The sequence below is a fragment of the Dromiciops gliroides genome, chromosome 3 (genome assembly GCF_019393635.1).
Source record: "Dromiciops gliroides isolate mDroGli1 chromosome 3, mDroGli1.pri, whole genome shotgun sequence".
Lineage (NCBI taxonomy): Eukaryota > Metazoa > Chordata > Mammalia > Microbiotheria > Microbiotheriidae > Dromiciops > Dromiciops gliroides.
Window position 1 is genome coordinate 208,361,329 of NC_057863.1, and position 25,050 is coordinate 208,386,378.

General features: G+C 36.9%; 2 protein-coding genes across 2 annotated transcripts in view; one reads left to right on the top strand and one right to left on the bottom strand.

The window, feature by feature from the left end:
* Positions 1-25,050, top strand: part of ARL13B (ADP ribosylation factor like GTPase 13B) — a 68,316-nt gene that overhangs the window by 11,687 nt on the left and 31,579 nt on the right. The gene's annotated exons all lie outside the window — the stretch shown is intronic.
* STX19 (syntaxin 19) lies at positions 15,419-16,300 on the bottom strand. The gene has a single exon (XM_043991078.1). The coding sequence runs from the start codon at positions 16,298-16,300 to the stop codon at positions 15,419-15,421; it is 882 nt and encodes a 293-aa protein (XP_043847013.1).

Consider the following 25,050-nt stretch of genomic DNA (forward strand, 5'->3'; position numbering starts at 1 on the left):
CTAATTATCCTCATGCCATTATGAGAAATTAAAAAATCTGATATAATTGGTAACAGGTGTCAAGGCCAAATCCAACACTGTATTTATCATGACACCTGAGATAATTATGGGGGTTACCATAAAAAAACAGAGAAATGATGGGATATTAGCATTCCCACACTTGAGCTATTGCTCAAGCCATGCAGTATGCCAGGCTTAAAATAGTTGGATGGAATATATGTCCATGCCACTGAACATATTGGAGGAAACTGAGTCAGACTTAATCAGATGCATGGGATTGAGATGTCCATGGCATCAGGCATATAGGAGGGGCCATAGAAGCCAGGTGTAGAATGAGATGGGTGGGATCAAAACTTCCAGCCATCTGTACAATATTGTGGGGAAAAAGAGAATAAAATATTAAACCAAGAGAATCCAACCTCAACATTTGTCAAAAGCTGTTCCTTCGGCCATACCTTGACTTCATGCATGTCTCCCCTCATGTGACAGTTCAGTGTCTGCTTTTGCATGTATTCCTCTTGTGATTGGATGGCATCTTGGCCAACCGGCATCTGATAACTCAAAATAAAGACAATTAATGTCTTAAATGATAAGTTCCCATAATCCAAATTGCATATGGATTTAAAAATTGAGGATAATAAATGATCGCAAAAAATGTGAATGTACCTTGACTCAGAATATAATATACAATTATGCAACAATTTCAAATACCCTTTTTAAACTAAGTATACAATTACTATTGTGAAAAATCAGAACATATTTAAATACAAGTTAAAACACAAAACAATCCTAAAGAAAAAATTTTTTTTTTGAAAAAGAAAACTTTTACAAATGTTTCCTTCTTTTTTTTTTTGGAATATGCTTATCAAAAATAATACTTCTAGAATCAATTTACACTTGCCATGGCAACCAATTTGCCAGGGAAATGCTTTAAAGAGTTTGATCAAATAATCAGTTGAGAAAAAATAACAAAAACAAACAACTCAGAATATGGGAGCACAGTACTCCCAGAATTAACATTGTATTATGAAATCAAAACCATCTTGCAATGTTTCAAAATTAGATAGATGAATGAATAGAAGAAAATAAACATGGAACAATAAAAGACAATGAAATTCAAACTAGGGAAATGTAAATGAATATGAACTTAACATTAATAAGAATATTACAAAATATAAACTTGATCACATGACTAAAAAGCTTTTACAAATATTCTCCTTGTTTTAAAGACTAAGTATAAAACACAATCTCAAAAGCATGAAAATCTCTATGAAAATAGACCCATACCATTAATTTCAAAATGTAGGTGTAATAGCATAGAAATCCTATGTAACCTCTGAACTGATATTATTACTCTGAGTAAATTTAGAACATTTTTGATTCCTATATCTAAAATCCACAATACTCATATCAATACCTTGCTGCTTATTTCTACATTTCTGTAAAATATGTACCATTCCATGGAAAAAGAAGCAGAGTTTTGAACTACGATGATGATTTCCAATTTTATTTAGCTTAAGTTTTTCTTCTTTAACCCGTCTATATTATCTCTTGGTCTTTTCATAATACAAATGCTTTAGAAGGTTACTAATTAAAGACAAAAGCAGATTAGCAAAATTATGAACAAAATGAGCATATCTGGAATTTAAAGGGTTTTCTAAGGTTGTCTCAGAAGCCAAGTCAGGCTGGGGAAGGGCTGAGCCTGGAGCTGCAAATGCAGGTAGAGAAAGCTGTGCATGTGCATTGGATCTCTGGACTTCCCTGGCAGGGGAATCAAGGGGCTTGGCCAAGGGAGGGGTAGAAGGTGGGGTGTGGAGAGGAGGGGAGGGACCAGGGCAATTTGAATCAGACTTGATTTTGAACTTGATTTTGTTAAAGACAGAGAGAAAGGCCTACATTCATCTATCTATTAAAGGGAAAGTGCATTTCTAGCTTCGCTCTCTGCCAGAGTCCACAGGAGAAGAGCTCCAGTCAGAGCGCCAGGCTCACCTATCTGCTGTCTTACTCATGCGTATTCTGCCAATCTCTCTTTCATTCAAAAAATAATTCTTTGACTGATAGTTGTGTTTTCTATTAAGGGGCTTCCAAATGTCATAAGGTTATACAACTAAATACAACATTAAAATTAGTTTATAATCACTGATGTTTTATCAAAAATTAATTAAATTAACCCACAGTCATATTGAGCCCACTTTGCATTACATTTTGTTATGAATAATTAATGTGCAGATAAATGAGTTTATTTTCTATTTATATATGTATATATTACATATATATGCCATTTCATTTTTTTAGTACTCTCAGTTCTTAAGTAAATCCTTGAGTACAGCCTAAAATATTCTTACAGTTCATTAATTCACCTATCATTTTTCTTTTTGGGGTGAGATATTGGGTTGCTTTTGTGTAATTCTATGTAGTGAATTTTTGTACAACTTAATACATAGGATATAAATTTTTGAGTTAGTGGATTTATTCCTAAACTTATTTGTAGGAGAGAGCTGTTGAGGCCTAGGAAGAGTGACTAGCTTAAGATCATTTAGGAGGTTTGAGCAGAGATTAGAATAGAGATTATCTCTCACTGATTCCAGTTGTACCTTATGTCTTTAACCAAAGATACTTGTAATGGTGAATAAAGGTTACCCCCCCCCCAATCACTACATTTGGAATAAGGTACAAGAGTAATTTTCTCTGTATACCCATAAAACTTAACTATCTATACAATTTTGGGTTTGGTTTTGTTTTGTTTTCCATTTATTTATTTATTTATTTACTTACTCATTTATTTATTTATTCATTCATTCATTCATTCATTCATTCATTCATTCATTCATTCATTTATTTATTTATTTATTTGCAGGGCAATGGGGTTTAAGTGACTTGCTCAGGGTCACACAACTAGTAAGTGTCAAGTGTCTGAGGCCGGATTTGAACTCAGGTCCTCCTGAATCCAGGGCCAGTGCTTTATCCACTGCGCCACCTAGCTGCCCTCTATCTATACAATTTTTTAATACATTAAGTCTAATTGAAATGAATCACAGCCTGCACCCTCTAGTTGACTGGTTCACTGGTACATTGTCTTTCACACTTGAATCCTTTGTGTTGTTCTGCTGCCATTCTAGCACCACTAGTCCTCAACCTTGGGCATTTGCCTTATTTTCTTTTACTCCCATTCTGTGTGGTAGGTACCATGGTAAATTCTGGGGATACAAATAAATAAAAGTGAAAGTCTCTGCCCTCCAGGAGCATATAACCTAATGAGGAAAGACAGTACACAAAAGGAAGCCGACAAGTAGGGAGGGCACAATAAGAGGGTTGGTGGGAGGCATGATGTTCCTGGAATTGAAACCTAGCAGAGCAGATGGAAAATGAAATTAGCCAGAAAGTTCTGAGCCTTCCTTAAAGGGGGGTAGTCTTTGGGAGGAGTTTATTACACTGCCTTCCATCCCTTCAGTTAGAGGAGAGAGGCAAGTGAGGGTGTTGAGTATCAAAACCTGAGTCATTGGTGATGAGGTTTTAGGTGATGAGCTTATTCTAGCATGATGTTCCTAGAATCAAACCTATCAGGGTAGCTGATGGAAAAATGATGTGATCTGACACCTTATACTAAAATAAGGTCAAAATGGGTACATGATTTAGATATAAGAGGGGATGCCATAGGTAAATTAGGAGAAGAAGGAATAGTCTACCTTTCAGATCTTTGGAAAGCAGAGCAGTTTATGACCAAACAAGAGATAGAGAATATTATGAAATGCAAAATGAATGACTTTGATTACATTAAATTAAAAAGCTTTTGTACAAACAGAAGCAATGCATCCAAAATTAGAAGGGAGGCAGAAAGCTGGGAAACAATTTTTATGGCCAGTACCTCTGATAAAGGCCTCATTTCTAAAATATATAGGGAACTAAATCAAATTTATATGAATCCAACTTCTTTTTAAATCAGTAGTACCACCCTTACAGTCAGCCAGGTTTACCACTTAAGAGTCCTCTTTATCTCTTCACTCCCCCTTATTCCACATATTTAGCCAAATTCCAGGTCTTGATGATTCTACCTTTACAACATTTTTCACACCCGGCCCCTTCTCTACACTAAAATCACCTTAATTCTGGCCTTTATCACCTCTCACAGTGGCCTCCTTTTTTTTAAATAGAATTTTATTTTCCAAAATATATGTAAAAACAAAATTTTAACATCAATTTTTAAAAAAAACTTTGTGTTCCAACTTCTCTCCCCCCCCCCCTCCATTCGCATCCCCCACCCAAAAGAACTCAAGCAATTCAAAATAAGTTATGCATGAGTAGTCATGGAAAAATTCCCATATTAGCTAGTTGTGAGAGAAAACAGTCAAAAAACCCCAAACTTCAGATTAAGGAATTGTCAAAGAGGAAATTAAAAAAAATTTTTTTTAATGTGTTTCCATATGTTTTCAAGATACTATCAGTTCTTTCTCTGCAGATGGGCTACAATCTCCATAAGTCTTTCAGGGTTATATTGGATCATTGCCTTGCTGAAAATAACCACATGCTTCCCAGCAGATCATCCCCCACTATTGCTGTTATTTTGTATACAGTACATTTCACTCTGCTTCAGTTCATGTAGGCCTTTCCAGGTTTTTCTGATAGTATCCTGTTCATCATAACCTGTATACAGTACCTTAAGCCTGATAGAGAATTTTCTTCATAAAAGCCCAGCAAAGTAGGTACCATATGTTTTGCCATTATAATCAATCATCATAACTATTTCCCTCCGTCCCCCTCCTTTCCCATGACATTTACTCTATCTTCTTTTTACCTATTCCTCCTCAAAAGTGTTTTACTTCTGACTATCCTCTCCCTCGCTCTGTACTCCCTTTTTTTTTCACTCTTCCTTATCCTCTTCCCCTCCTTCTTTCCTGCAGAGTTAAATAGATTGCCCCTCCCAGTTGGGTATGAAAGCTATTCCCTCCATGAGCCCACTTCAATGAGTTCAGGGTCCCTGAGCTAATTCTGTGTTCTAATTTTTCTTCCTCCCTCCTTCCTCAATCCTCCCTATGAGATCAAGCAATTCAATATGTCATACTGGTACAGTAATGCAGAACATCTTCATTTTCCTTGAAAGTGTTTTGCTTTTTACTGCTCTCTCCCCCAATCTGCCCTTTCCTCCTTCCCTTCTTCCCCGCTCCCCTTTTCTCCCTCCCCGCCTCCAGGGCAAAAATATATTACTATACCTACTTGAGTATGTATGTTAGCCCTTCTTTGAGCCAGTTCTGATGATATTAAGGTTCGCTCACTCCCCAACTTCTTCCCCCTCTTCTACTCTCCTCCATAAGCTTTTTTCTTGTTTCTTTCATGTGAACAACCATCTCCCCCATTCTCCCTCCCCCAGTTTATTTCTCCTACACTTCAACCCTATTTTAATGATGTCATCATGGATTAGTTAGGTGGCACAGTGGACAAAGCACCAGCCCTGGACCCAGGAGGCCCCAAGGCCAAATCCAGCTCCAGACATAAGACACCCCACCCTGTCTGCCTTACAAAGAACAAAACATTAAATGCTTTATAGATATCATCCCTTCACATTCAGTTCAGCCCTGTCTTCTGTGAATTTCTTACTGAGATAGTTCTTATGATTTCAAAGTATTATCTTCCCATGTAGGAATGTAAACGGTTTGATCTTTTAATATGCCTCATGAAGTCTTTTTCCTGTTTACCTTTTTATGCTTCTCCAGGGTCTTGTATTTGAAAGTCAAATTTTCTATTCAGTTAAGACCTCTTTCTCATTGAAATCCCATTTTTGCCTCTGAAAAATTATACACAGTTTTGCTGGGTACATGATTTTTGGCTGAAGTCCCAGTTCCTTTGCCCTCTGGAATATCATATTCCATGCCCTTCGGTCCTTTAATGTAGAAGCTGCTAGATCTTGCTTTATCCTTATTGGAGCTCCACAGTATTTGAATTCCTTTTTTTTTAGCTGCTTGCAGTATTTTCTTCTTGACCTGGGAGTTCTGGAATTTGGCTATAATATTCCTGGATGTTTCAGGAGGTGATTGGTGGATTCTTTCAATTTCTATTTTAGCTTCTGCTTCTAGAATATCAGGGCAATTTTCCCTCACAATCTCTTGGAGGATGGTGTCTAAGCTTTTGTTTTGGTCATGGTTTTCAGGTAGTCCAATGATTTTCAAATTATCTCTCCTGGATTTATTTTCTAGGTCAGCTGTTTTTCCAAGGAGATATTTCACACTGCCCTCTATTTTTTCATTCAATTGGATTTGCTTTACTGTGTCTTGGTTTCTCATAAAGTCACTAGCTTCCATTTGTTCAATCATAATTCTTAGGCAGTTATTTTCATCAGACAGTTTTTTAATCTCCTTTTCCATTTGGCTTTTCAAACTGTTGACTTTTTTCTCATGACTCTCCTGCATCACTCTCATTTCCCTTTCCATTCTTTCCTCCTTTTCTCTACATCTTCTTTCTATTTCTTCTACTTTCTCTTCAAAGTCCCTTTTGAGAGCTTCCATGGCCTGAGACCAATTCATATTTTTCTTGGAAGCTTTGAATGTTGGAGCTTTGACCCTGTTATTATCTTCTTCTTCTGAGGTTGTATTCTGGTCTACCTTACCCCCAAAGAAGTTTTCGATGGTCTTCTGCTTTCTCTGCCTACTCATGCTGGCTTACTGTTTCTTGGCTTTTAACTCCTTCTTAAAGTGTGGCACTGCTTCCAGGACACACTGTTCAAGCTGCAGCATGGCCCCAAGGATGATTGGCCTTCTTCTCAGCCTGCCTGGCCTCGCTTTCATTTGATTTTAAACTCTCCGTGTGTGTGTGTGGGGGGGGGGCTGTGCTTCTTGGCTCCACTCCTGTTCTCAGCTTCAGAGGGTCCTAGGTGTTTTGGGTTGAGGGGGGGCAGGTTTTAATCTCGTCTGGCCTGTTCTCAGGTCTGGAGATAACCTCAGGCCTGCTTACTAAGGAACCAACCAGTAGAGCTGTCTGTGGTGTGGTTCTCAGTTTCTGATGAGACTGCTTCCCTGCTCTTCTCCCCGACCTGGGTCTCCCGCCACTCAGGATTTCTTCCTGGTTCCCCGCTGGGGTGGGACAGTCGAATCCTTCTCCCCAATCCACTGGTACCCCTGCACTAACACCGCCCCCCCACCCCCCAGCCAGCCGTTCAGTCCAACCGCGCTCTCGGTTCCAGCTGTAGTTGATTCAGAGGCACTGGGGCAAATTCCTCTGGCCGGTGTCTGGTGTGTCAGCCCGATTGCCAGGTTAGGCTTTATTTGTGGCCCAGCACGGCCCTCTTAAATCTATCTATAGCTGGAAAAAACTCTCAGCCCGTATTTCTGTGTGTTTTTCTGCCCCAAAGGGTTCTTTTATTGCTATTTTTGGGGTGATTGTATCAGGAGCCCTGTGGGTTTTATGTCTTTCCTCTGCCATCTTGGCTCTGCCCCCAAATTTACTTTTGCTGATATAATTTTTAATCCTTTCCTGGGATGTCCAGACAAGAATTTGTTTAATAAATATGCTTACTCCTCTATCCTGAATTTGCTTTTCAGTTTTTTTTTTTTTTTTAGTAAGGTAATTGGGGTTAAGTGACTTGCCCAGGGTCACACAGCTAGTAAGTGTTAAGTGTCTGAGGCCGGATTTGAACTCAGGTACTCCTGACTCCAGGGCCGGTGCTCTATCCATTGCGCCATCTAGCTGCCCCTCAGTTTGTTTTTAAGGTTACCTGTAGTGTTTGATTTGAAGAAATGTTTCCCTTTTCCTCCAACTTTCCTTTGATCTTCCAGATGATATAATTCTAGCTCTTCATTTTACAAGGGATTATTTTTTTTCTTAAATACTTAGCCTTTGTATTTTCAATTATCTTTTTATTAGATATGGCATCATCTCTTTAGAGCAAATAAACACTAAGTCATCCTTTACTTATTACTTCACAGTGGCCTCCTTTTTAGTCTTCTTGTTCTAAGTCTTTCCTCTCTACAATCCATCTTCCACCTATCTGCTAAAGTGATTTTCTCAAAGCACAGATTTGACCATATCACTCCCCTGATGTGAAAACTTCACTGGCTCCCTATTAGCTCTAAGATAAAAATCAAATGGCAATTAAAAGTACTTCACAACCTGCCTCCAACCTATTTCTCCAGCCTTAGATTCAGCCAAACTGATTTTCTTGCTTACATAGAACACTCCCTCTCCCTTCTCATTGATTTTGAATAGACTGTTTCCTAAATCTGAAATGCCCTTCCTTTGTCTCTCCACCACAGAGAATCCCTAGCTTCCTTCAAAGTTGTTCAAGGTCTGCTTTCTATATGAGACCTTTCCCAAATGCCCTCCCTTTGTTCCCCCAGTTCCTCCTCTAGGAAAATTTACTTGGTAATTTACTTTTAATTTTATTTACCCCAACTGAAGTAAGCTCCTTACGGGTAGAGATTGTTTCATTTTTGATGTTGTCCCCAGTAACTAGTAGAACAATTGGTGCTTAATAAATCCTCATTCATTGATAAAACTTTGAAATTAGAATGTAAGTAAAGGGAAATATGAATAATGATTGTGTATATTAGAAACAGGTTAACTGAGGCACGATTCCTGGTTTGGTGCAAAGAAGGAAGGCCATTTTATTACAATCTTGCAAGAAAGTGCATGCACTCTAGAAGAGGGGTGCACTTTGCCACAGAAAACTTGCCTTTTTATTCTAGATCTAACACAAAGTCCCTCCCCGCTTTTGTCCTTTGGCTACTCTGGATGTACATTCTTTGAGGCGCTTCTAAACATGTACCCCCACCTGTGGGACAGTCTCTGGATAGGGATTTCACAATTCTTTTTGTTATCTAACTTTAGAAAACTGTTGCTAAGTCAGCAGGAAAAGGAAGAGAATTTTGGGGAAGGGGGAGAAAAGCCCCTGGTGCTTGAATAATGTAGTCTGCTCTTATCTGAGAGGAGCATCCTCTACTGGTTAACTGTTAACTCAGCAGGAAAAGGAAAGAATGGTGGGGTTGGGGGAGAAGCCCCTGGGACTTGAACAATGGGGAGAGCACATTTGATTCTCTCACTCCCTTCTCTTTTTATTTATTCATTTGTGTCTCTTTTCACTCTTTGTTCTCCCATTCCAAATAAATCTTATCCACCATTTCTTCCACCTCTTGATCTAGACCCCTCCTCAGGGGACTATCATTCGATACCCTTCTCCAGCTCCTTTTGGTAGAGCTACTACCTGCAAATCCCTCCACCACCATAATAATTAAGTTAATGAAGCAGAGAATCAGGCAGGGTATGACTAATAGAACTGCCAGGGCACATAGGAGAAAGAACCCCAATTGCTTCCATTTAGTCATGAAAACCATCCACCCTTAAACCAAGAATTCCATTTCTGAACCAGTACATGAGCCATCTTCCTAATTTCTGTGGCTATAGCTTTAACTGCTTTCCCATTATCATCAATTTGTAGGCAGCAAGTACTCAGATTTGATTTTCCATAAACTCCCTCTTCTTCTGCTAATAGGTAGTCCAGGACCAACTTGTGTTGCAAGATCCCTTCTCTCATTTGAGTTACTTGATCTGCTAACAATTCCAGTGCTAAGGCGGTTTGATTAGTTATTATTTCTAATACTGCCTGAAGCCTGATCAATCTATTTAAAATGTATGTTGGGCTCCTGCATCCTGCACCCAGGTGGCTGGCCCATAAATCTGAATTATTCTCTGTGAGGGCCATTCGTCTCCCCATATATTAGCATTCCCTGTGGCAGTAAATCCTGTATATCTACTTCTTTTCTATCTTCCTAACTCTTCATACAACTGAATACCTAATACTGTCCCATAAGTATCTTTCAGGAACAGAAATTGGGGCCTAATTAACTCAATATAGCATATACCTGTTCAATTCTTGGGGAGACATGTGTAAGCAGTTTTGGCCACAAATCCAGTAGTGCCCTTTCAAGACTGGTTTTGTTCCTTGGAAAATTCTATCTTCATTGTATTTTTGGTAACAACCCCCAGATATAGCACAAGGAACAAATGTCAATAACTACCCAAAACTATAACAGCGCATGGTTAACAGCATCAGATAATATCAAATCTCTTTGTAATTTCCAATGCTGAAAGAATGAAACCACAGATCTGGATCAAAACACACACACACACACACACACACACACACACACACACACACACACACACCCCATACAAGCAATCTCTTTCTCTCCCCCTATATCTGATAAACGTATGGAAATAAATTATGTAAAGGATTCCTTTAATGATATCTCAGCTCACATAATGAATAATTTTGGAAACATACTAAACAAGTATCCTCAAAGATCCTAACAGTTCTAACCAGTATCATTAATGCCATTAAATAACACATAAAAGAAATACCCTTAAAATAGTGATTCGCTCTCTCTTTTTTTTTTTTTTTGCGGGGCAGTGAGGGTTAAGTGACTTGCCCAGGGTCACACAACTAGCTAGTTAAGTGTCAAGTGTCTGAGGCTGGATTTGAACTCAGGTTCTCCTCAATCCCAGGCAAGTGCTTTATCCACTGTGCCACCTAGCTGCCCCCATTAAAATAGTGATTCTTAACCCTTTCTATATCATTGATCCCTTTGACAGTCTAGTGAAACTTATGGGACTCTTTTTTAGAACAATAATTTAAATAAATAACATTAAATACATAGAACTACAAATGAAATTAATTTTATTGAAATGTAGTTATCAAGGTTATTTTTTTTAAGTTATCAGATTTTCAGGACTTTTCATATTACTCTCTAATAGTCATCCCTAGGCTACAACTCTGTTGGAGTTCATAAGAGATTAATTGCTAGCAATCTTAGAATCTTAAGGCCTTTAGAAGATGCCTTTTGAGGTTTCTTACTCTGACTGTCAGTATAGGAATTTTTGTATAAGTTGACATATTGGCATCTAAAGTCAAATTTATACAGTCACTAATAGCAGTTCAGTTCTTCACAGGTACCTAGTAATCTTCAGTCTAATAGTCTAGAGTTTCTAAAAATCTGCGATTTTCTAATTTTGAAAAATCAAGACAGCATTTGCCTATCACCAGTGTTCTGATGCCCTTTCCATTAGGAATTCAGTTATAATTTCACTTATCTGCAGATCATCAATCAGACATCTTCATATATCCAGAACATAACAGAAACCAGAAGGTAAACTGAAAAGGTCAGAAGAGCAACTAATGTTAATGCTGCTAAGTTCACAAATTCCATCTCATGTCCTTGATTCTTAGGAGAGTCCCTCAAGCCCTTAGCTTAAAGCATATTCACTCAAATTTTATACACTGTTTTCATAAAGCTTGTATATATAAAAACATACATAAAGTTAATAAATGCAAATATTTAAAAGTAGTTAAATATAAGAAGTTTGGGAGAGAAGGCACTGACATTTGGGGGACTCAAGAAAGGCTTCATACAGAGAGATTCAGGTAACGAAAGTGCATTCCAGCCATGCTAGTACAAAACTACAAAAGATGGGAGATGATGTGTTATGTTTGATATGTATATGTTTGGAACAGAGTGAAGGGTAGTTTGACTGGATCCCAGAAGGAGAGGTAGTAATACGTCCAAAGAGGCTAGAAAGGTAGGTTGGAGCTATATCACATAGGGTTTTAAAAGCCACAGGAGTTTATATTTGTTATTAGAGACAATAGGAAGCTACTGGAGTTTGTTGAGTAGAGAAATCATATTATGAGATATCTGTTTTCAGAAAATTATTTCAGCAGTAACATGTAGGATAAATTGCACTGTGATGAGAAACTTTAAGAAGGGATACCAATTAGGAGGCTGTTAAAATAATCTGGGCATCAGGGCCTGAACAAAAGTGATAGCTATGTGGTCAGAGAGGAGGAGTGAGATAGGCGAAATGTTGTCAGGATAGAAATGACAAGATTTAGCAACTGATTGTGTGGGAAGGGAAAATGGGGAGTTTATGATTAATGTCAAGATTATGAATCTAAGCTACTGAAAGGATGGGAGTACCTTCAAGAGAGGTAGGGACATAGGGAAGAAGGGAGAGTTTGGAGGGAAAGACAGTGAGTTCAATTTTAGACATGTGCTTAAGATGTTTCTGGGACATCCATTTTGAAATTATCATTAGGCAGATGATTTTCTAGGACTGAAACTTGGGGGGAAAACAGAAGTTGGAAGTTGAGATCTGGAAGTCATCTGCATAAGATGCCAAGGGAGAGGTTTATTGTATATGTTTTTATGTATTTATATTGTGTATGTTTTTATGTATGTTTTTAGTGAAGTCAAGAGGTAGGGAAGCTGCAGTCTATTTTGTAAACCTCAAGTGTAGGAATAATTCACCGATTTAAATAAATTTAATTAGTTGACAGGTTTCCCTTTACTTAGAAGTCTTCAAGTAGAAGCTAGATGAACACTTTAAGGGATTTTATAGAGAAGTTTCTTGGCCAGGTTGGACTTGATGACCTCTGAAGTCTCTTCTGAAATTCTTTGGTAATAAAAAGAATCATGGGTTTTCTTTTTCACCTTTTAATTTATGTGTATTAAGAATATGCACTGAAATAATATCTTATATTTTTATAATCTCTATAAGAAAGTAATCTCTTGGGGGAATCTCTTAATTTCAATTAAATTGAGTTTTTGCTTGGATATTAACATGTTCTTATAGGTGGCTCAGCACTGGTCCTGGATTCAGGAGTACCTGAGTTCAAATCCGGCCTCAGACACTTGATATTTACTAGCTGTGTGACCCTGGGCAAGTCACTTAACCTTCATTGTCCCATCAAAAAAACAAAAACATGTTCTTTCATGTAATTTTTCTTACTGACCACTAGGCTCAAGTGAAAAAATATATGTAAAGAGGCAATGAGGTGGGGTGGTGCAGTGGGTAAGGCACTGGCCCTGGATTCAGAAGGACATGAGTTCAAATGCAGCCTCAGACACTTGATACTTACTAGCTATGTGACCCTGGGCAACATTTAACCCTTATTGCCCCGCAAAAAAGAAAATACATACACATGCAGAGCACTACATAAATTTCATTTGTTAGTTAGGACCTAAAAAAACTAGATCCTTAAATTTTTGAAAATCCAGATGTGAAAATGTGAAGTGTGATGGATGCATTTCACCATTTTAATAAATCCTATCAACTAACATCGATAATTCAAGTTGAAGGCTTAATATTGTATGTAATTAGTAAGTATTGTAACATTCAGCTTTAAAACAAAACATTTACCTTGTAAAAATGCATTATATATAATTTTAAAGTGGTTGCTTTGTTTCTTATAGATATCTTATTGAAAACACTTGATTTCCTTACAGTATGGCATATGGCATTTGTTTAGCTGCTAGAAGGGTAAAGACAATCTAGTGTGGATTCAGTAGCTTGTAGTCTTACTACTACCTTCCTCCAAGGCACTTTCTAAAGGGGCTTTTACATGTACAGAAGTTGTTCAGTTATTCACAGTTATTGAGGTAGTGGAGATACTTTAAATTTAAACTCCAGCATATTGATTTTTTCCATTAATTTAAATTATTTTCCCTAATAAATAGTAGATATGACTGCAACAAATACAGAAATTGCCCAGTTGTGATTTGTCATTTATATAGTCACTGCCCTACACAATGATGTGAATATAATCAAATGGATAAATAAAAATGACTGCTTTATCTGCTAATTGGATACTTAAATTTAATTAGCATAAAATTACCAGAGAAGGAAGAAAATCTGAAATAGAAAGTCAGTATAGTTTTTGGTGGTGATCACTCAAGCTTAAATTGTAATTTTTGCAAAAAACTTAGGCATTTTTAAATTATTATAACTTATGTAATTTTTTCTTAGCAAAAACAAATGATACTTAATATAGATAAATTTGCCTGAACTATGTAACATATTTGAAGGAGACTGGAAAATATTGGAAGAAACAGTTTTTATAGTCTATATATAATAGTTACTAAAAGTTACGTCAGGCATTGGAATGGTCTTTAGAAATGGTAAAAAAGGAAATCAAGTCAAATATTTTGGACTGAGATTAACATAACCCTAAAAGGCCAGCTAGGAATATGCTAGTCTAAGAGCAGAAATTAACATAATCCTTTTATCCAAGATAAAGAAATTAGGAAATACTGTAGTGTCTTAAAATTTGGTGGAAGTATATGTCATAGGGGGCAACTAGATGGCTTAGTGGATAGAGGGCTCGGCCAGGAAGACCTGGGTTCAAATGTGGCTTTAGACATTTACTAACTGTGTGACCATGCACAAGTAACCTCATCTCTTTTTGCTTTAATGTGCTTCAAAAGGAAATGGTAAACCACTACAACCCCAAGGACAATATGGTCCAGGGTCATGAAGAGTCAGACACAGCTGAACAGCCACATGGCATATAACTGGTTTCAATGTGGTCTCTCAAGGAATAGTTAGTTGGAGAGTTAGAAAATGTCAGAGTCTCTCATATCTTTAGTACTGTATTAGAAATCAAGGATACTCTTAGCACAACAGGGTCATTTATTTGAAGATAGAAATTCCGAGAGAGAAGAGTAATTTATCAAGGCATAGCTTGAAGAAAATGTCCAATATAAGCATCCAATTCTAGAACTTTCTTGAGTGGCCCTACCCACTAGGAAGGTTGGAAGTGTCCTATCTAGAAAATGTTTTCAAGCCACTTTTTAATTTTTTATGTCATTATTTCATTCAAAGTATAATCGGTCATTAATAAATTCACTTCATGATACAAATAAGTATTGTGTGTGTCTGAGTATATCATGAGCTTATTTTCCCAGGATGATTACTCTTGTATGAAATGAGCATCCTGAACTTACAAGTATCTACTCAGTACTGTACTTTTTGAGGCCTCAGCTAAAACTACTTTATTTAATGCAATTCTTAAGTCTCAGATACATTTGTGGAAGCCTAAAGGAATTGCCATTAACTTAACACATAGTGGGAGGCTACAGTCTGCCACGCATTATATACATGCTACTTTGGGAATTGCAAAAATTATAATAAGTGTGATTCCTGACTTAAGAGAACATAAAGCAATAATGAGTTAATGTAGAAATAAATTTAATAATTTAAGATTATTTCATTTTAAATGTACCTGTATCTTATGGTGTCCAGTTTAAATGAGTATAACTATTGTAACACTGAATGAAAGAGATGTCAGAATTTGAAATTTCTCTAAACTCAAATTTTAAGTATATATTTTTTCTAATTGTAAAGGTGACTCCTGTGACCTAAGAAGTTCTTGTTTCTGTTATTATTCCTCCAATATAAAATTTTGGGGGGAGCCGTGGGTTGTCACATTCATTCTGTTAAATAACAGGGCATCTTCTGAGTTGTTATAATACTTGATCAGACTTAAATGTTGGGACTATTATATGTCCCAGCATAATGAAAAAACAAGCTAAGATACTGAAATCTGGGACATCTCAATTTGTATAATAGCTAGAAAAATTTTTAAATGATTCTTAGGTTATTAGCCGAAACAAGGACAGCACCAGCAACACAAAACCGTGCAAGGGTTTCTTTTTCTATACTTAACAGCTAGTTTGAATTGCTCTTTTGTTTTGTTGCAGTACTCCTGTGCATCATTTATTGTCTTTTCAATATTGTTTATGCTCTCTCCTTGCTCCTCTACTAAACATGATATCTGGATAAAAAGGTCTCTTAAATCTTTTATCTGGTTCTCCAAATTAATAAGTTCTTTGTGTCTTTGTTCAATTTCAGAGAGCTGTACTTTAGTGATGTTGATTTCTGTAAGCAAACTTTCGTTAAAAACTTCCCATTTCCCTTGTTGAAGCATATCATTCACTTCTTCTTCAGACACATCTTTTCCAGCAACTTCAAGCTGACGAATAATGAATGTCTTGCATTTTTCCTGCTTTGTTGCTATTGTGTCATTATATATAAACATAGTATCCTGGAATTGTTGGAACATGGCAGCATATTGAGATTTAAGAATTCTTGTGATAGCTGATGAAGGACCATTTTCAGTTTCTGATTTTTTAATTTCTTTTAACAAATCATTTAAGCCCCTGTTAATATTCTCTGCTTGCGTTTTCATTTCTTTTGTAAGGCTAGATTCCTTCTTAAGAAGACTGAATCTTCTCATGGAAGCTACCAGTCTCTTTTGCTGCTGACCAAATTTTTGAACATCATCTGCCAAATTATTAATACTCTCCTGAAGTCTTTGGATGCCATGTAGATATCTCTGAGCTATAGGTTCTCTTTCATAAATGATAGCTAGTTGTGAAAACTCTTCATGTTCTTCTATCTCTATAGTAGACTTCTTATGACTGTTTGTAGAGAGCTCAAATTCTTTTGCTCGCTGTTTGAGTTCTTGAAGTCTATCTTTCATATTTCTTTTTCTTCTAAGGAGCAAAAATAATTTTCTTTTTATCAGGTACTACTATAGTCATCTATCGAGATCATAGAGAGGTTTGATTTATTTTGGTTTCTGTTGTTGTTGTTTGCATTTTTCCATAGCAGTTGTCCATGAGAAGGTTGACTTGTTCCCAAGTGAAAGCCCTCTGCTAGTTTTCTGAAAAAAAATGAAGTGTCAGGAGAATAAGGAATAATTTTCATTTTGAAAATTCAGACAAGGGCACTTAGACTAGTTAATAAGCTACTTTATACAATGCCTTCTTTGACTCATGAAAATAATAGACTAACTAGAAAAAGTGTGGTCCCTCTAGGAGATGAAGTCTCAGAAATAAGGAACATAATGACAACTGCCCTAATAATTTTATATATATATATTGTGTGTGTGTGTGTGTGTGTGTGTGTGTGTGGCAATTGGGGTTAAGTGACTTGCCCAGGGTCACACAGCTAGTAATTGTTAAGTGTCTGAGGCAGGATTTGAACTCAGGTCCTTCTGAATCCAGGGCTGGTGCTCTATTCACTGAGCTACCTAGCTGCCCCTGCCCTAATAATTATTACTCTTCATTTAATATACTATCAGATGGATGTGTTTTCTTGTAGTGATATGTAGGAAAACTTAAACTTCTAAGGCTAGTTTTCAGATTCTAAATTTGCTTTATTGTAAGACTATGTTGATGTACAGAATTCACAATTGTTTTTAATGTGCAAAATAGTCTCTGAACTTATTCCAGCACAGAATCAATTCCATCTGTAAAGCTTCTTGCAATATGCATAATTCTGGATTTGCCATACTATTATGAATGAATCCATAGAATCTTGGCATGAATGTTCCCTTCCTTGTTGATGATTGAAGTATCTATCACCTGTTTACTTACTCATTAATCTAGAATATTTATATAAATATATATATATATATATATATACATATACACTAATCCATGGTTTGACCATATTTCTTTTTTATTAGATTATCAAATAACCCAACCCAAAACAAAAACAAAAACAAAATACAAAGATAGAGCCTACTTTTGGGGACATATTATTATTTTTGAATTTAATATTTAATGTGTTTTAAAGTTTTTCTTGTTATTGTTGTGTTATATGTGTTATCTCATGTATGAGGTTGAAAATCTTTGTAATAAATGCTATTGATTTTATTTAATATACTTTCAAAGAACTCATAGCAGCATAATTCTACTGTCTACATAGTGATTTTTTTCATTAAGTGTGTTATTAATAACTTGGTGGACAATATGGAGAAATATCAGCTAAATGATGGCATACTTAGGCGTATTAAATAGTTTAAGCCAAAGGGTGTTGATGGATCCATGTAAATTGGAAGGTATGTCTCTAATGTTAATAGAGGTTCTTTTTTGTGGGGGAGACAGGGCAATGAGTGTTAAGTGACTTGCCCAGGGTCACATAGCTAGTAAGTGTCAAGTGTCTGAGGCCAGATTTGAACTCAGGTCCTCCTGAATCCAAGGCCAGTGCTTTATCCACTGTGCCACCTAGCTGCCCTTTGTTTTGTTTTGTTTTGTTTGTTAATAGAGGGTCTATAAATCTTGTGCCTTTTACAGCAAGTTCATCTATGACTTTGATGAAGAATGACAAGTTATGATTATCAGATTTATAAACACAAAAATGGGAGGGATAGTTAATTCTCTTGCTAAAAAAAATAAGGAAAATATACCTCAATAAGCTAGCACATTGGAATGATACTAACATTATGAAATTTAATTGGAATAACTGTTAAGTTCTGACACTTACATTCAAAAACTATACTGCCCAGATAAGGAACAAGGGTGGGATCAGACCTGTGATTTCATCAGTGTAGGGAGCTCCTGGTGAATAACTTCCTCTTCCAATGCATCACCACGTTCTCTACAACTTAAGAGTCTTAAAGAATGTTTGAGGGCACCAAGAGTTTAATTGACTTGCCTAGGGTCACACAGCCAGTATGTAAGAGGCAGGACTTGAACCCAGGAATGCATGATTCCAACACTGTACCATGCTGTTTCTGAAATGTAGTAGGGAGAAATATATTAGTTTCTGCATTTGAGTTTCAAGATTTAACTGCACAGGTACTAGTGAGGAAAAATATTTGTATCTGACTTTTTAACTGTATTGTAAAGTAAACAAGTCAGTAGCATGATGACAATCAAATAATTGAATGTGAACTTGAGCAGCATTATTGAGAATTCAGACTTCCTTGTACTTGTAGTCCTTTTATACTTTGTTCTGCTCAAATCTGGAGTATTGTATTCAGTTCTTGGAGCCACTTTTTAGGGAATACATTGATAAACTTGAACACATCCAGTGGAAAATGAACAAGGATGGTGAAAGGATTGACAGCACAAGATCTAATACCTTGATTGAAGAAGACTTGGAAATGAGAGAAAACTATATTAAAGATGTTTCAAGTAATAGAGCACCTGACATGTTTGACCCCAGCTGACATAAATAAAATAACAGGTAGAAAGTACACAAAGAGATTTAGGTTAGATATAAGGAATATCTTCCTAACATTTAGAGCAAAGATATCTTACTCAGCCATTGCATTGATGGCAATACTTTCTAGACCCTTGAAGCAGATTAAAATGTAATTTTGAAATATTTAACAAGAAAAATAAAAATATAATAGAGCATAGTTAAGATTAATGTGATTTTCCTGATGACGTAGCATATATATATTTTTAATACTTTTCATTCTTTTGTTTTTGTTTTGTATCTTGATGTCTCATGGAGTCATTAGCTTCCACTTGCCTAATACTAATTTTTAAGGAGTTAATTTTCTTCAGTGAACTTTTTGTACTTCCTTTTCCATTTGGCCTATTCTGCATTTTAAGGACTTCCTTTCTTTAGTGAGTTTTTATTCCTCCTACCATTAGGCCAATTCTGTTTTTAAGGTGTTTTCTTTAGTAATTTTTGTGCCTCTTTTACCAAGCTTTTAATTAATTCTGTTTTCACAATTTTCTTTCAACCTCATTTTTTTTCTCAATTTTTTCTCTGCCACTCTTAACTCTTTAATTTTTTCTAGGAATTCTTCTTAGGCTTGGGACCAGTTATTTCTTTGAGGCTTTGGTTTTAGATGTTTTTGCAGTTATCTTCTTACTTTATGTCTTGATCTCCCTCCCACCATGGTAACTTTTTTATGGTCAAGTTCTTTTTTTGTTGTTGCTATCTGCTCATTTTTCTAGCCTATTTCTTGGTTTTTAACTTTATGTTAAAATTGGACTATGCTCACCTGGGGGTGGGAAGGCACTGTCCCAAATTTCAGGCTTTTTCATGCTACTGTTTTAAGAGCTAGATCTTGGGGTCCACAAGTTTTTGGTTTCTTCAAGGTAGTGTGTTCCAAGGGGAGCTGTGGTCACTATTCCTGTGCTCTGTATTCTGGTCTTTATCCAGATAGGGCTCTTGCTACCCAGCAGCTACAAGCACTAGTATTCATCTCCTCCCTGGAACTGTGACCAAGTTTCTTGCAATCACAAGTGGTAGCATTCCTTTCTCTGCCCTAGAACTCCAACCAGGGCCCCTGTTTCCTTGTGACCAACCACAAGTGTTCGTCCCTGACCTGGAAGGAATTGCAACCCAGAATTCCTATGGGCAGGAGAGTTGCTAACTGTACTCTGTGTCAACAAAGGTTCCCCTATAATCTCCTCCTCACCAGTTGACTTACCCCTCTTAGTGTCTCTGAGCTGCTGAAGCTTCTGCTGTTGCCACCACTATTGTGGTTACTTCCAAGGGCCACCATTGGTGCTGCAAATGCTGCTGCCCCCATTCTGTTGCTGACCACCTAAATTGTATTAGACTGGAAAAATGTCTCTTACTATGACATTTTGTTGTCTCTGCTGCTCCAAAATTTACTTGAAGAGTTATTTTAGAGTTGTTTAGGGGGAATATTGGGTATTCTGCTATATTGGCTTTACCCCAGAATATCAGGTTTTTTATTTCAAAGATTAGTTTTAGAAAAAGATTCCCTCTGACTCAGTTCTTGTAAAATAATAGTTACCAAGCTTGCACCAGCAAACTCTAATATCTTTTTAAAAAAATGTTGAATGTAATACGTCACAGTAGACTCCTGTTTATGTGTGTTTAATATCAGATTATAGATTTAGAACTTAAAGGGATGCTAGAAATCTAGTCCATTGCCTTCTGAGGAGAACTGGCATAAGCTCAAATAGTAAACGACAAAGTATATTGTATTTAATTTAGAATTTTGATTCAATGATTGAAAATTAGTAATCAAGTTAATTAATAAGAATACAGTAAAGTAAGTAGTGATTCAGAAGTCACTTCAGGCACCAGGATCATCATCCACACAGTACTTTAAACATAAAGTTATGTTTGTTTGAGCTAATTGGAAATTTTAGTGTATGTACTATTCCTTATAGTCCAATACCATAATAGTTGACATATACTCAACTCAATTTGACTTTACCTAAGAATGCAGAATGGAATGTTGGAAAGACCCTCGTATTTGGCATTAGAAGGACTGAACTCTACTTCTTACTACCTGTGTAACCTTAGTAAGTCATTTACTCCCTTTTGGCCTCAGTTTCTTTTATCAATAAAATGAGAGGAGTTGGATTAGATGTTCTCTAAGGTCTTTCTAGCTCTAAATTTATCCTGTGATCTTGGAGGCCTCTTCCAGTTGTAAATCTTTTGGTCTTTCATTTTATAATAGGAAAGTGAATAATGCAATTCCTTTTGGAAAACTAGACAAATAATTTTACCCTAGGAAAATTAAGAGCACCTGAGATTTTTGTCTTACACATATAACTTGTATATTTGCTTTTTATGATATTATTTACATAAAATTAATGGAAATTAGACTATAGATATTTTTAAGCATGGAATATACTCCTATGTATTGATTTTCTTTTATCCCAAAGGTACATATGAAATATCTAATATTTGAAAAATTAAGCATAATATATATTTACTTGAAAGAGTAATGTTTTTACCTAGACCTATATAATTTTATTGAAATTTTCTTGTAGAAAAGAACTTGGCCAAAGATGACACTTAAAATTATACTTCAGGGGGCATCTAGGTAGCACAGTGGATAAAGCACCAGACTTGGATTCAGCAGGACCTGAGTTCAAATTCTACCTCAGATACTTGACACTTCCTAACTGTGTAACCCTGGGCAAGCTACTTAATCCTCATTGCCATGCAACGCCCCCCCCCAAAAAAAAAATTAAGAAAACACTTCAGTCCAAAAAATCTTTCTTACTTATATTATTTAAACAAAATCCACAAGACTAGTAATAACACTGTTAGTGACATGCTAATACTGAAAATTCAGTATTCTGTAGTACCAGAAACAAGTAACTATTACTAAAATATTTTGAAGGAGAATGCATCCTCTTTAGTGTAGGAGATCTTTAAGCAGAAGTAGGATTGCCACTTATCAAAGATGGTATATTTTTTTCAGGAAACATTTACTAATTGCCTACTGTGTTCAAGACACAGTCATAGGATGTTAGAAACAAGAAAGAAAAAGAGCCCTCACCCATAAAGAGCTTATGTTCTTTTTGTGTAGGTTTGATACAAAATCAAATATGATAATGTAACAGTTGCTGATACTGCAGTGTTAAGGAAGGGTTTCTGGAGTATGTTAGCATCTGAATTTTGAAGGAAGAACAAAGTTCTGAGAGGCAGAAATGAGGAAGTAAATTCTAAGCATGGGGGACGCACATGTGAATGTTGAATAAGAGAATGGACTATCAAGTCTCATAAACAGATTGTCCTCCTATTGGGCTAAAACATAGTAGAGCTGCAGAAGTAGACTGGAGCCATCATGTAGTATGCCATAAATGCCAGAGAGTGTGCAGTTTGTATTTTATTCTAGAAGCAATAGGGAGCCTCTGAAGATTTTTGAGCTAAGGAATAACATGAGCAACTTATGCCATAGGAAGACCAATTTTGGCAACTGTATGAAGAAGGTGTTGGAATGAGGAGAAGCTGGAAGCCAGGAAATTGATTATGAGGTTTTGCTTTGGACTATAGGAACTCTGAGGTCCTCTCCAAGTTTGAAATATTTTTATTAAAAATGCATTTGCGGGGCAGGGCCAAGATGGCAGAGAGTAGCCAGCAAATTGCCTGAGCTCTCCTTCTATTCCCTCAAAAAGAATATTAAATCAAGCCTCTAGACAGATTCTGAAACTACAGAACATGCAAAGAGACAGAGAGACACAGACTTCCAAACAGAAATAATTTAGAAGACTTCAGGAAAGGTCAGTCTCACTGGGGCAGAAGGGAGGTGCAGCACACGGTGGCAGCGCAGCACTGAGGAGGTTGGGGCAAGTCAGCAGGAAGCTGTGGGCCACAGCCGAGCAACTGAGGCCCCTGGATTCTGGCTCAACAAGCTGGTGGCGCAGCAGGACAGTGGCGAAACTCACGTGCACCAGCTGGGAGGGCAGGTTGCCAGCTGGATGGCCACCCATAGGACAGGTGTGACCAGGCCTACCGATCCCAGTGTGCAGTCAGCAAGGTCAGGACGGTGAGAAATCCACAAGCCATAGAGGCCTCAGTGTAGAAAGCCAGTGACACAGTCCCTCCCTATACCCCAGCACAAGAAGCTTCAAACAGGGACCCTGGGCCCCCCAGAGCAGACCTCAACTTAAAAAAAAAAAAAGCTGCAGTATGAGTAAGAAACAAAAAAGAGCTCTCACCATTGAGAGCTTCTGTATCAACAGGGAAGAGGCAAACACAAACTCAGATGAGGACAATACTCCCAAATTGCCTACATGTGAAGCCTCAAAAGTAAAGATGAATTGGTTGCAAGAACAAAAAGCCTTCTTGGAAGAGCTCAAAAAGGATTTTAAAAATCAATTGAGAAAGGGGCAGCTAGGTGGTGTAGTGGATAAAGCACTGGCTCTGGATTCAGGAGGACCTGAGTTCAAATTCGGCCTCAGACACTTGACACTTACTAGTTGTGTGACCCTGGGCAAGTCACTTAAACCCCATTACCCCGCAAAACCTCCCCCCCAAAAACAAACAAACAAAAAGTAAATTGAGAGAGATGGGGAGAGAAATGAAAACAACACAAGAAAATTATGAGAAAAAAAATCGGCAGCTTGGAAAAGGAAGCACAAAGATTGACTGAAGAAAACAATTCCTTAAAAAATTCATCTGGCCAAATGGAAAAAAAGGTGCATAATCTCACTGAAGAAAACAATGCCTTAAAAAATTCATTTGGCCAAATGGAAAAAAAAGGTGCATAATCTTTAAAATTGAACAGTTGGAAGATAATGAATCCTTGAGACACCAGGAATCAGTCAAACAGAATCAAAAGAATGAGAAAATAGAAGAAAATATGAAATACCTCATTGGAAAGACAACTGACCTGGAAAACAGATCCAGGAGAGACAATTTGAGAATCATTGGACTGCCTGAAAGCCAAGATCAGAAAAAGAGTCTAGACACCATATTCCAGGAAATTATTAAGGAGAACTGCCCTGATATTATAGAATCAGAGGATAAAATTGTCATTGAAAGAATCCACTGATCACCTCCTGAAAGAGATCCCAAAAGGAAAACTCTAAGGAATATTGTAGCCAAATTCCAGAATTATCAGGCGAAGGAGAAAATACTCCAAGCAGCCAGAGAGAAGCAATTTAAGTATCATGGAGCCACAGTCAGGATTGCTCAGGACCTGGCAACTTCAACATTAAAGGATCGTAACTTGGAATGATATTCCAGGAAGGCAAAGGAGCTTAGATTGAAGCCAAGAATCTATTACCTAGCAAAACTGAGCATTCTCTTTCAGGGAAAAAGATGGACATTCAATGACACTGGGGACTTTCGAGGTTTCCTGATGAAAAGACCAGATCTGAATAGAAAATTCGATCTTAACATACAAGACTCAAGAGAAGTTTAAAAAGGTAAACATGGGGGAAAAAAGTTACTCAATAAGGTTAAACTGTTTGCATCCCTACATGGGAAGATAATATTTATAACTCTTAAGAACTATATATATATATATTTGGGCAGACGGAAGGTTTATACACAGAAAATATAAATATAAACTGTCTTTGACGTGATGATATCAAGAAAATTAAGGGGTTAAAAAGGGAGTTTATGAGGAGAAGAGGAAAAGGGGAAGTGGAATGGGGTGAATTACATCATATTAAAAGGTGAAAAAAAGCTATTACAATAGAGGGAAAGAAGGGAGGGGTGAACATTGTTTCAACCCCACTCTGACTAAATTTGATTCAAAGAGGGAATAACATATACGTTCATTTGGATAAAGAAACTTAGCTCATTATTTAGGGAAGCAAAAGGGGAAAAGAAAGGGGGGGACTGACAGAAGGGAGGGCAAAAGCAAGGGGAAAAAGGGTAAATAAAAGGGAGGGGGGGTGATAAAAAGGGAGGGCAGATTGGGGGAGGCAGGGGTAAGAAGCAAGCCATTGGTGAGGAGGTATAGGATGAAAGAAGGAGGGTAAAGTACAATAGGGTGAAAGGAGGGGAAAGTACAAAGGGGGTAAATAGAATGGAGGAAAATAGACAGCTAATAATAATAATAATAACTGTGAATGGGATGAACTCTGCCATAAAACAGAAGAAAATTGCAGAGTGGATTAAAAACCAGAATCCTACAATATGCTGTTTACAAGAAATACATTTGAAGCAGAGAGATACACACAGAGTAAAGGTAAAAGGCTGGAGCAGAATATATTATGCTTCAGCTAAAGTAAAAAAAGGAGGAGTAGCAATCCTTAT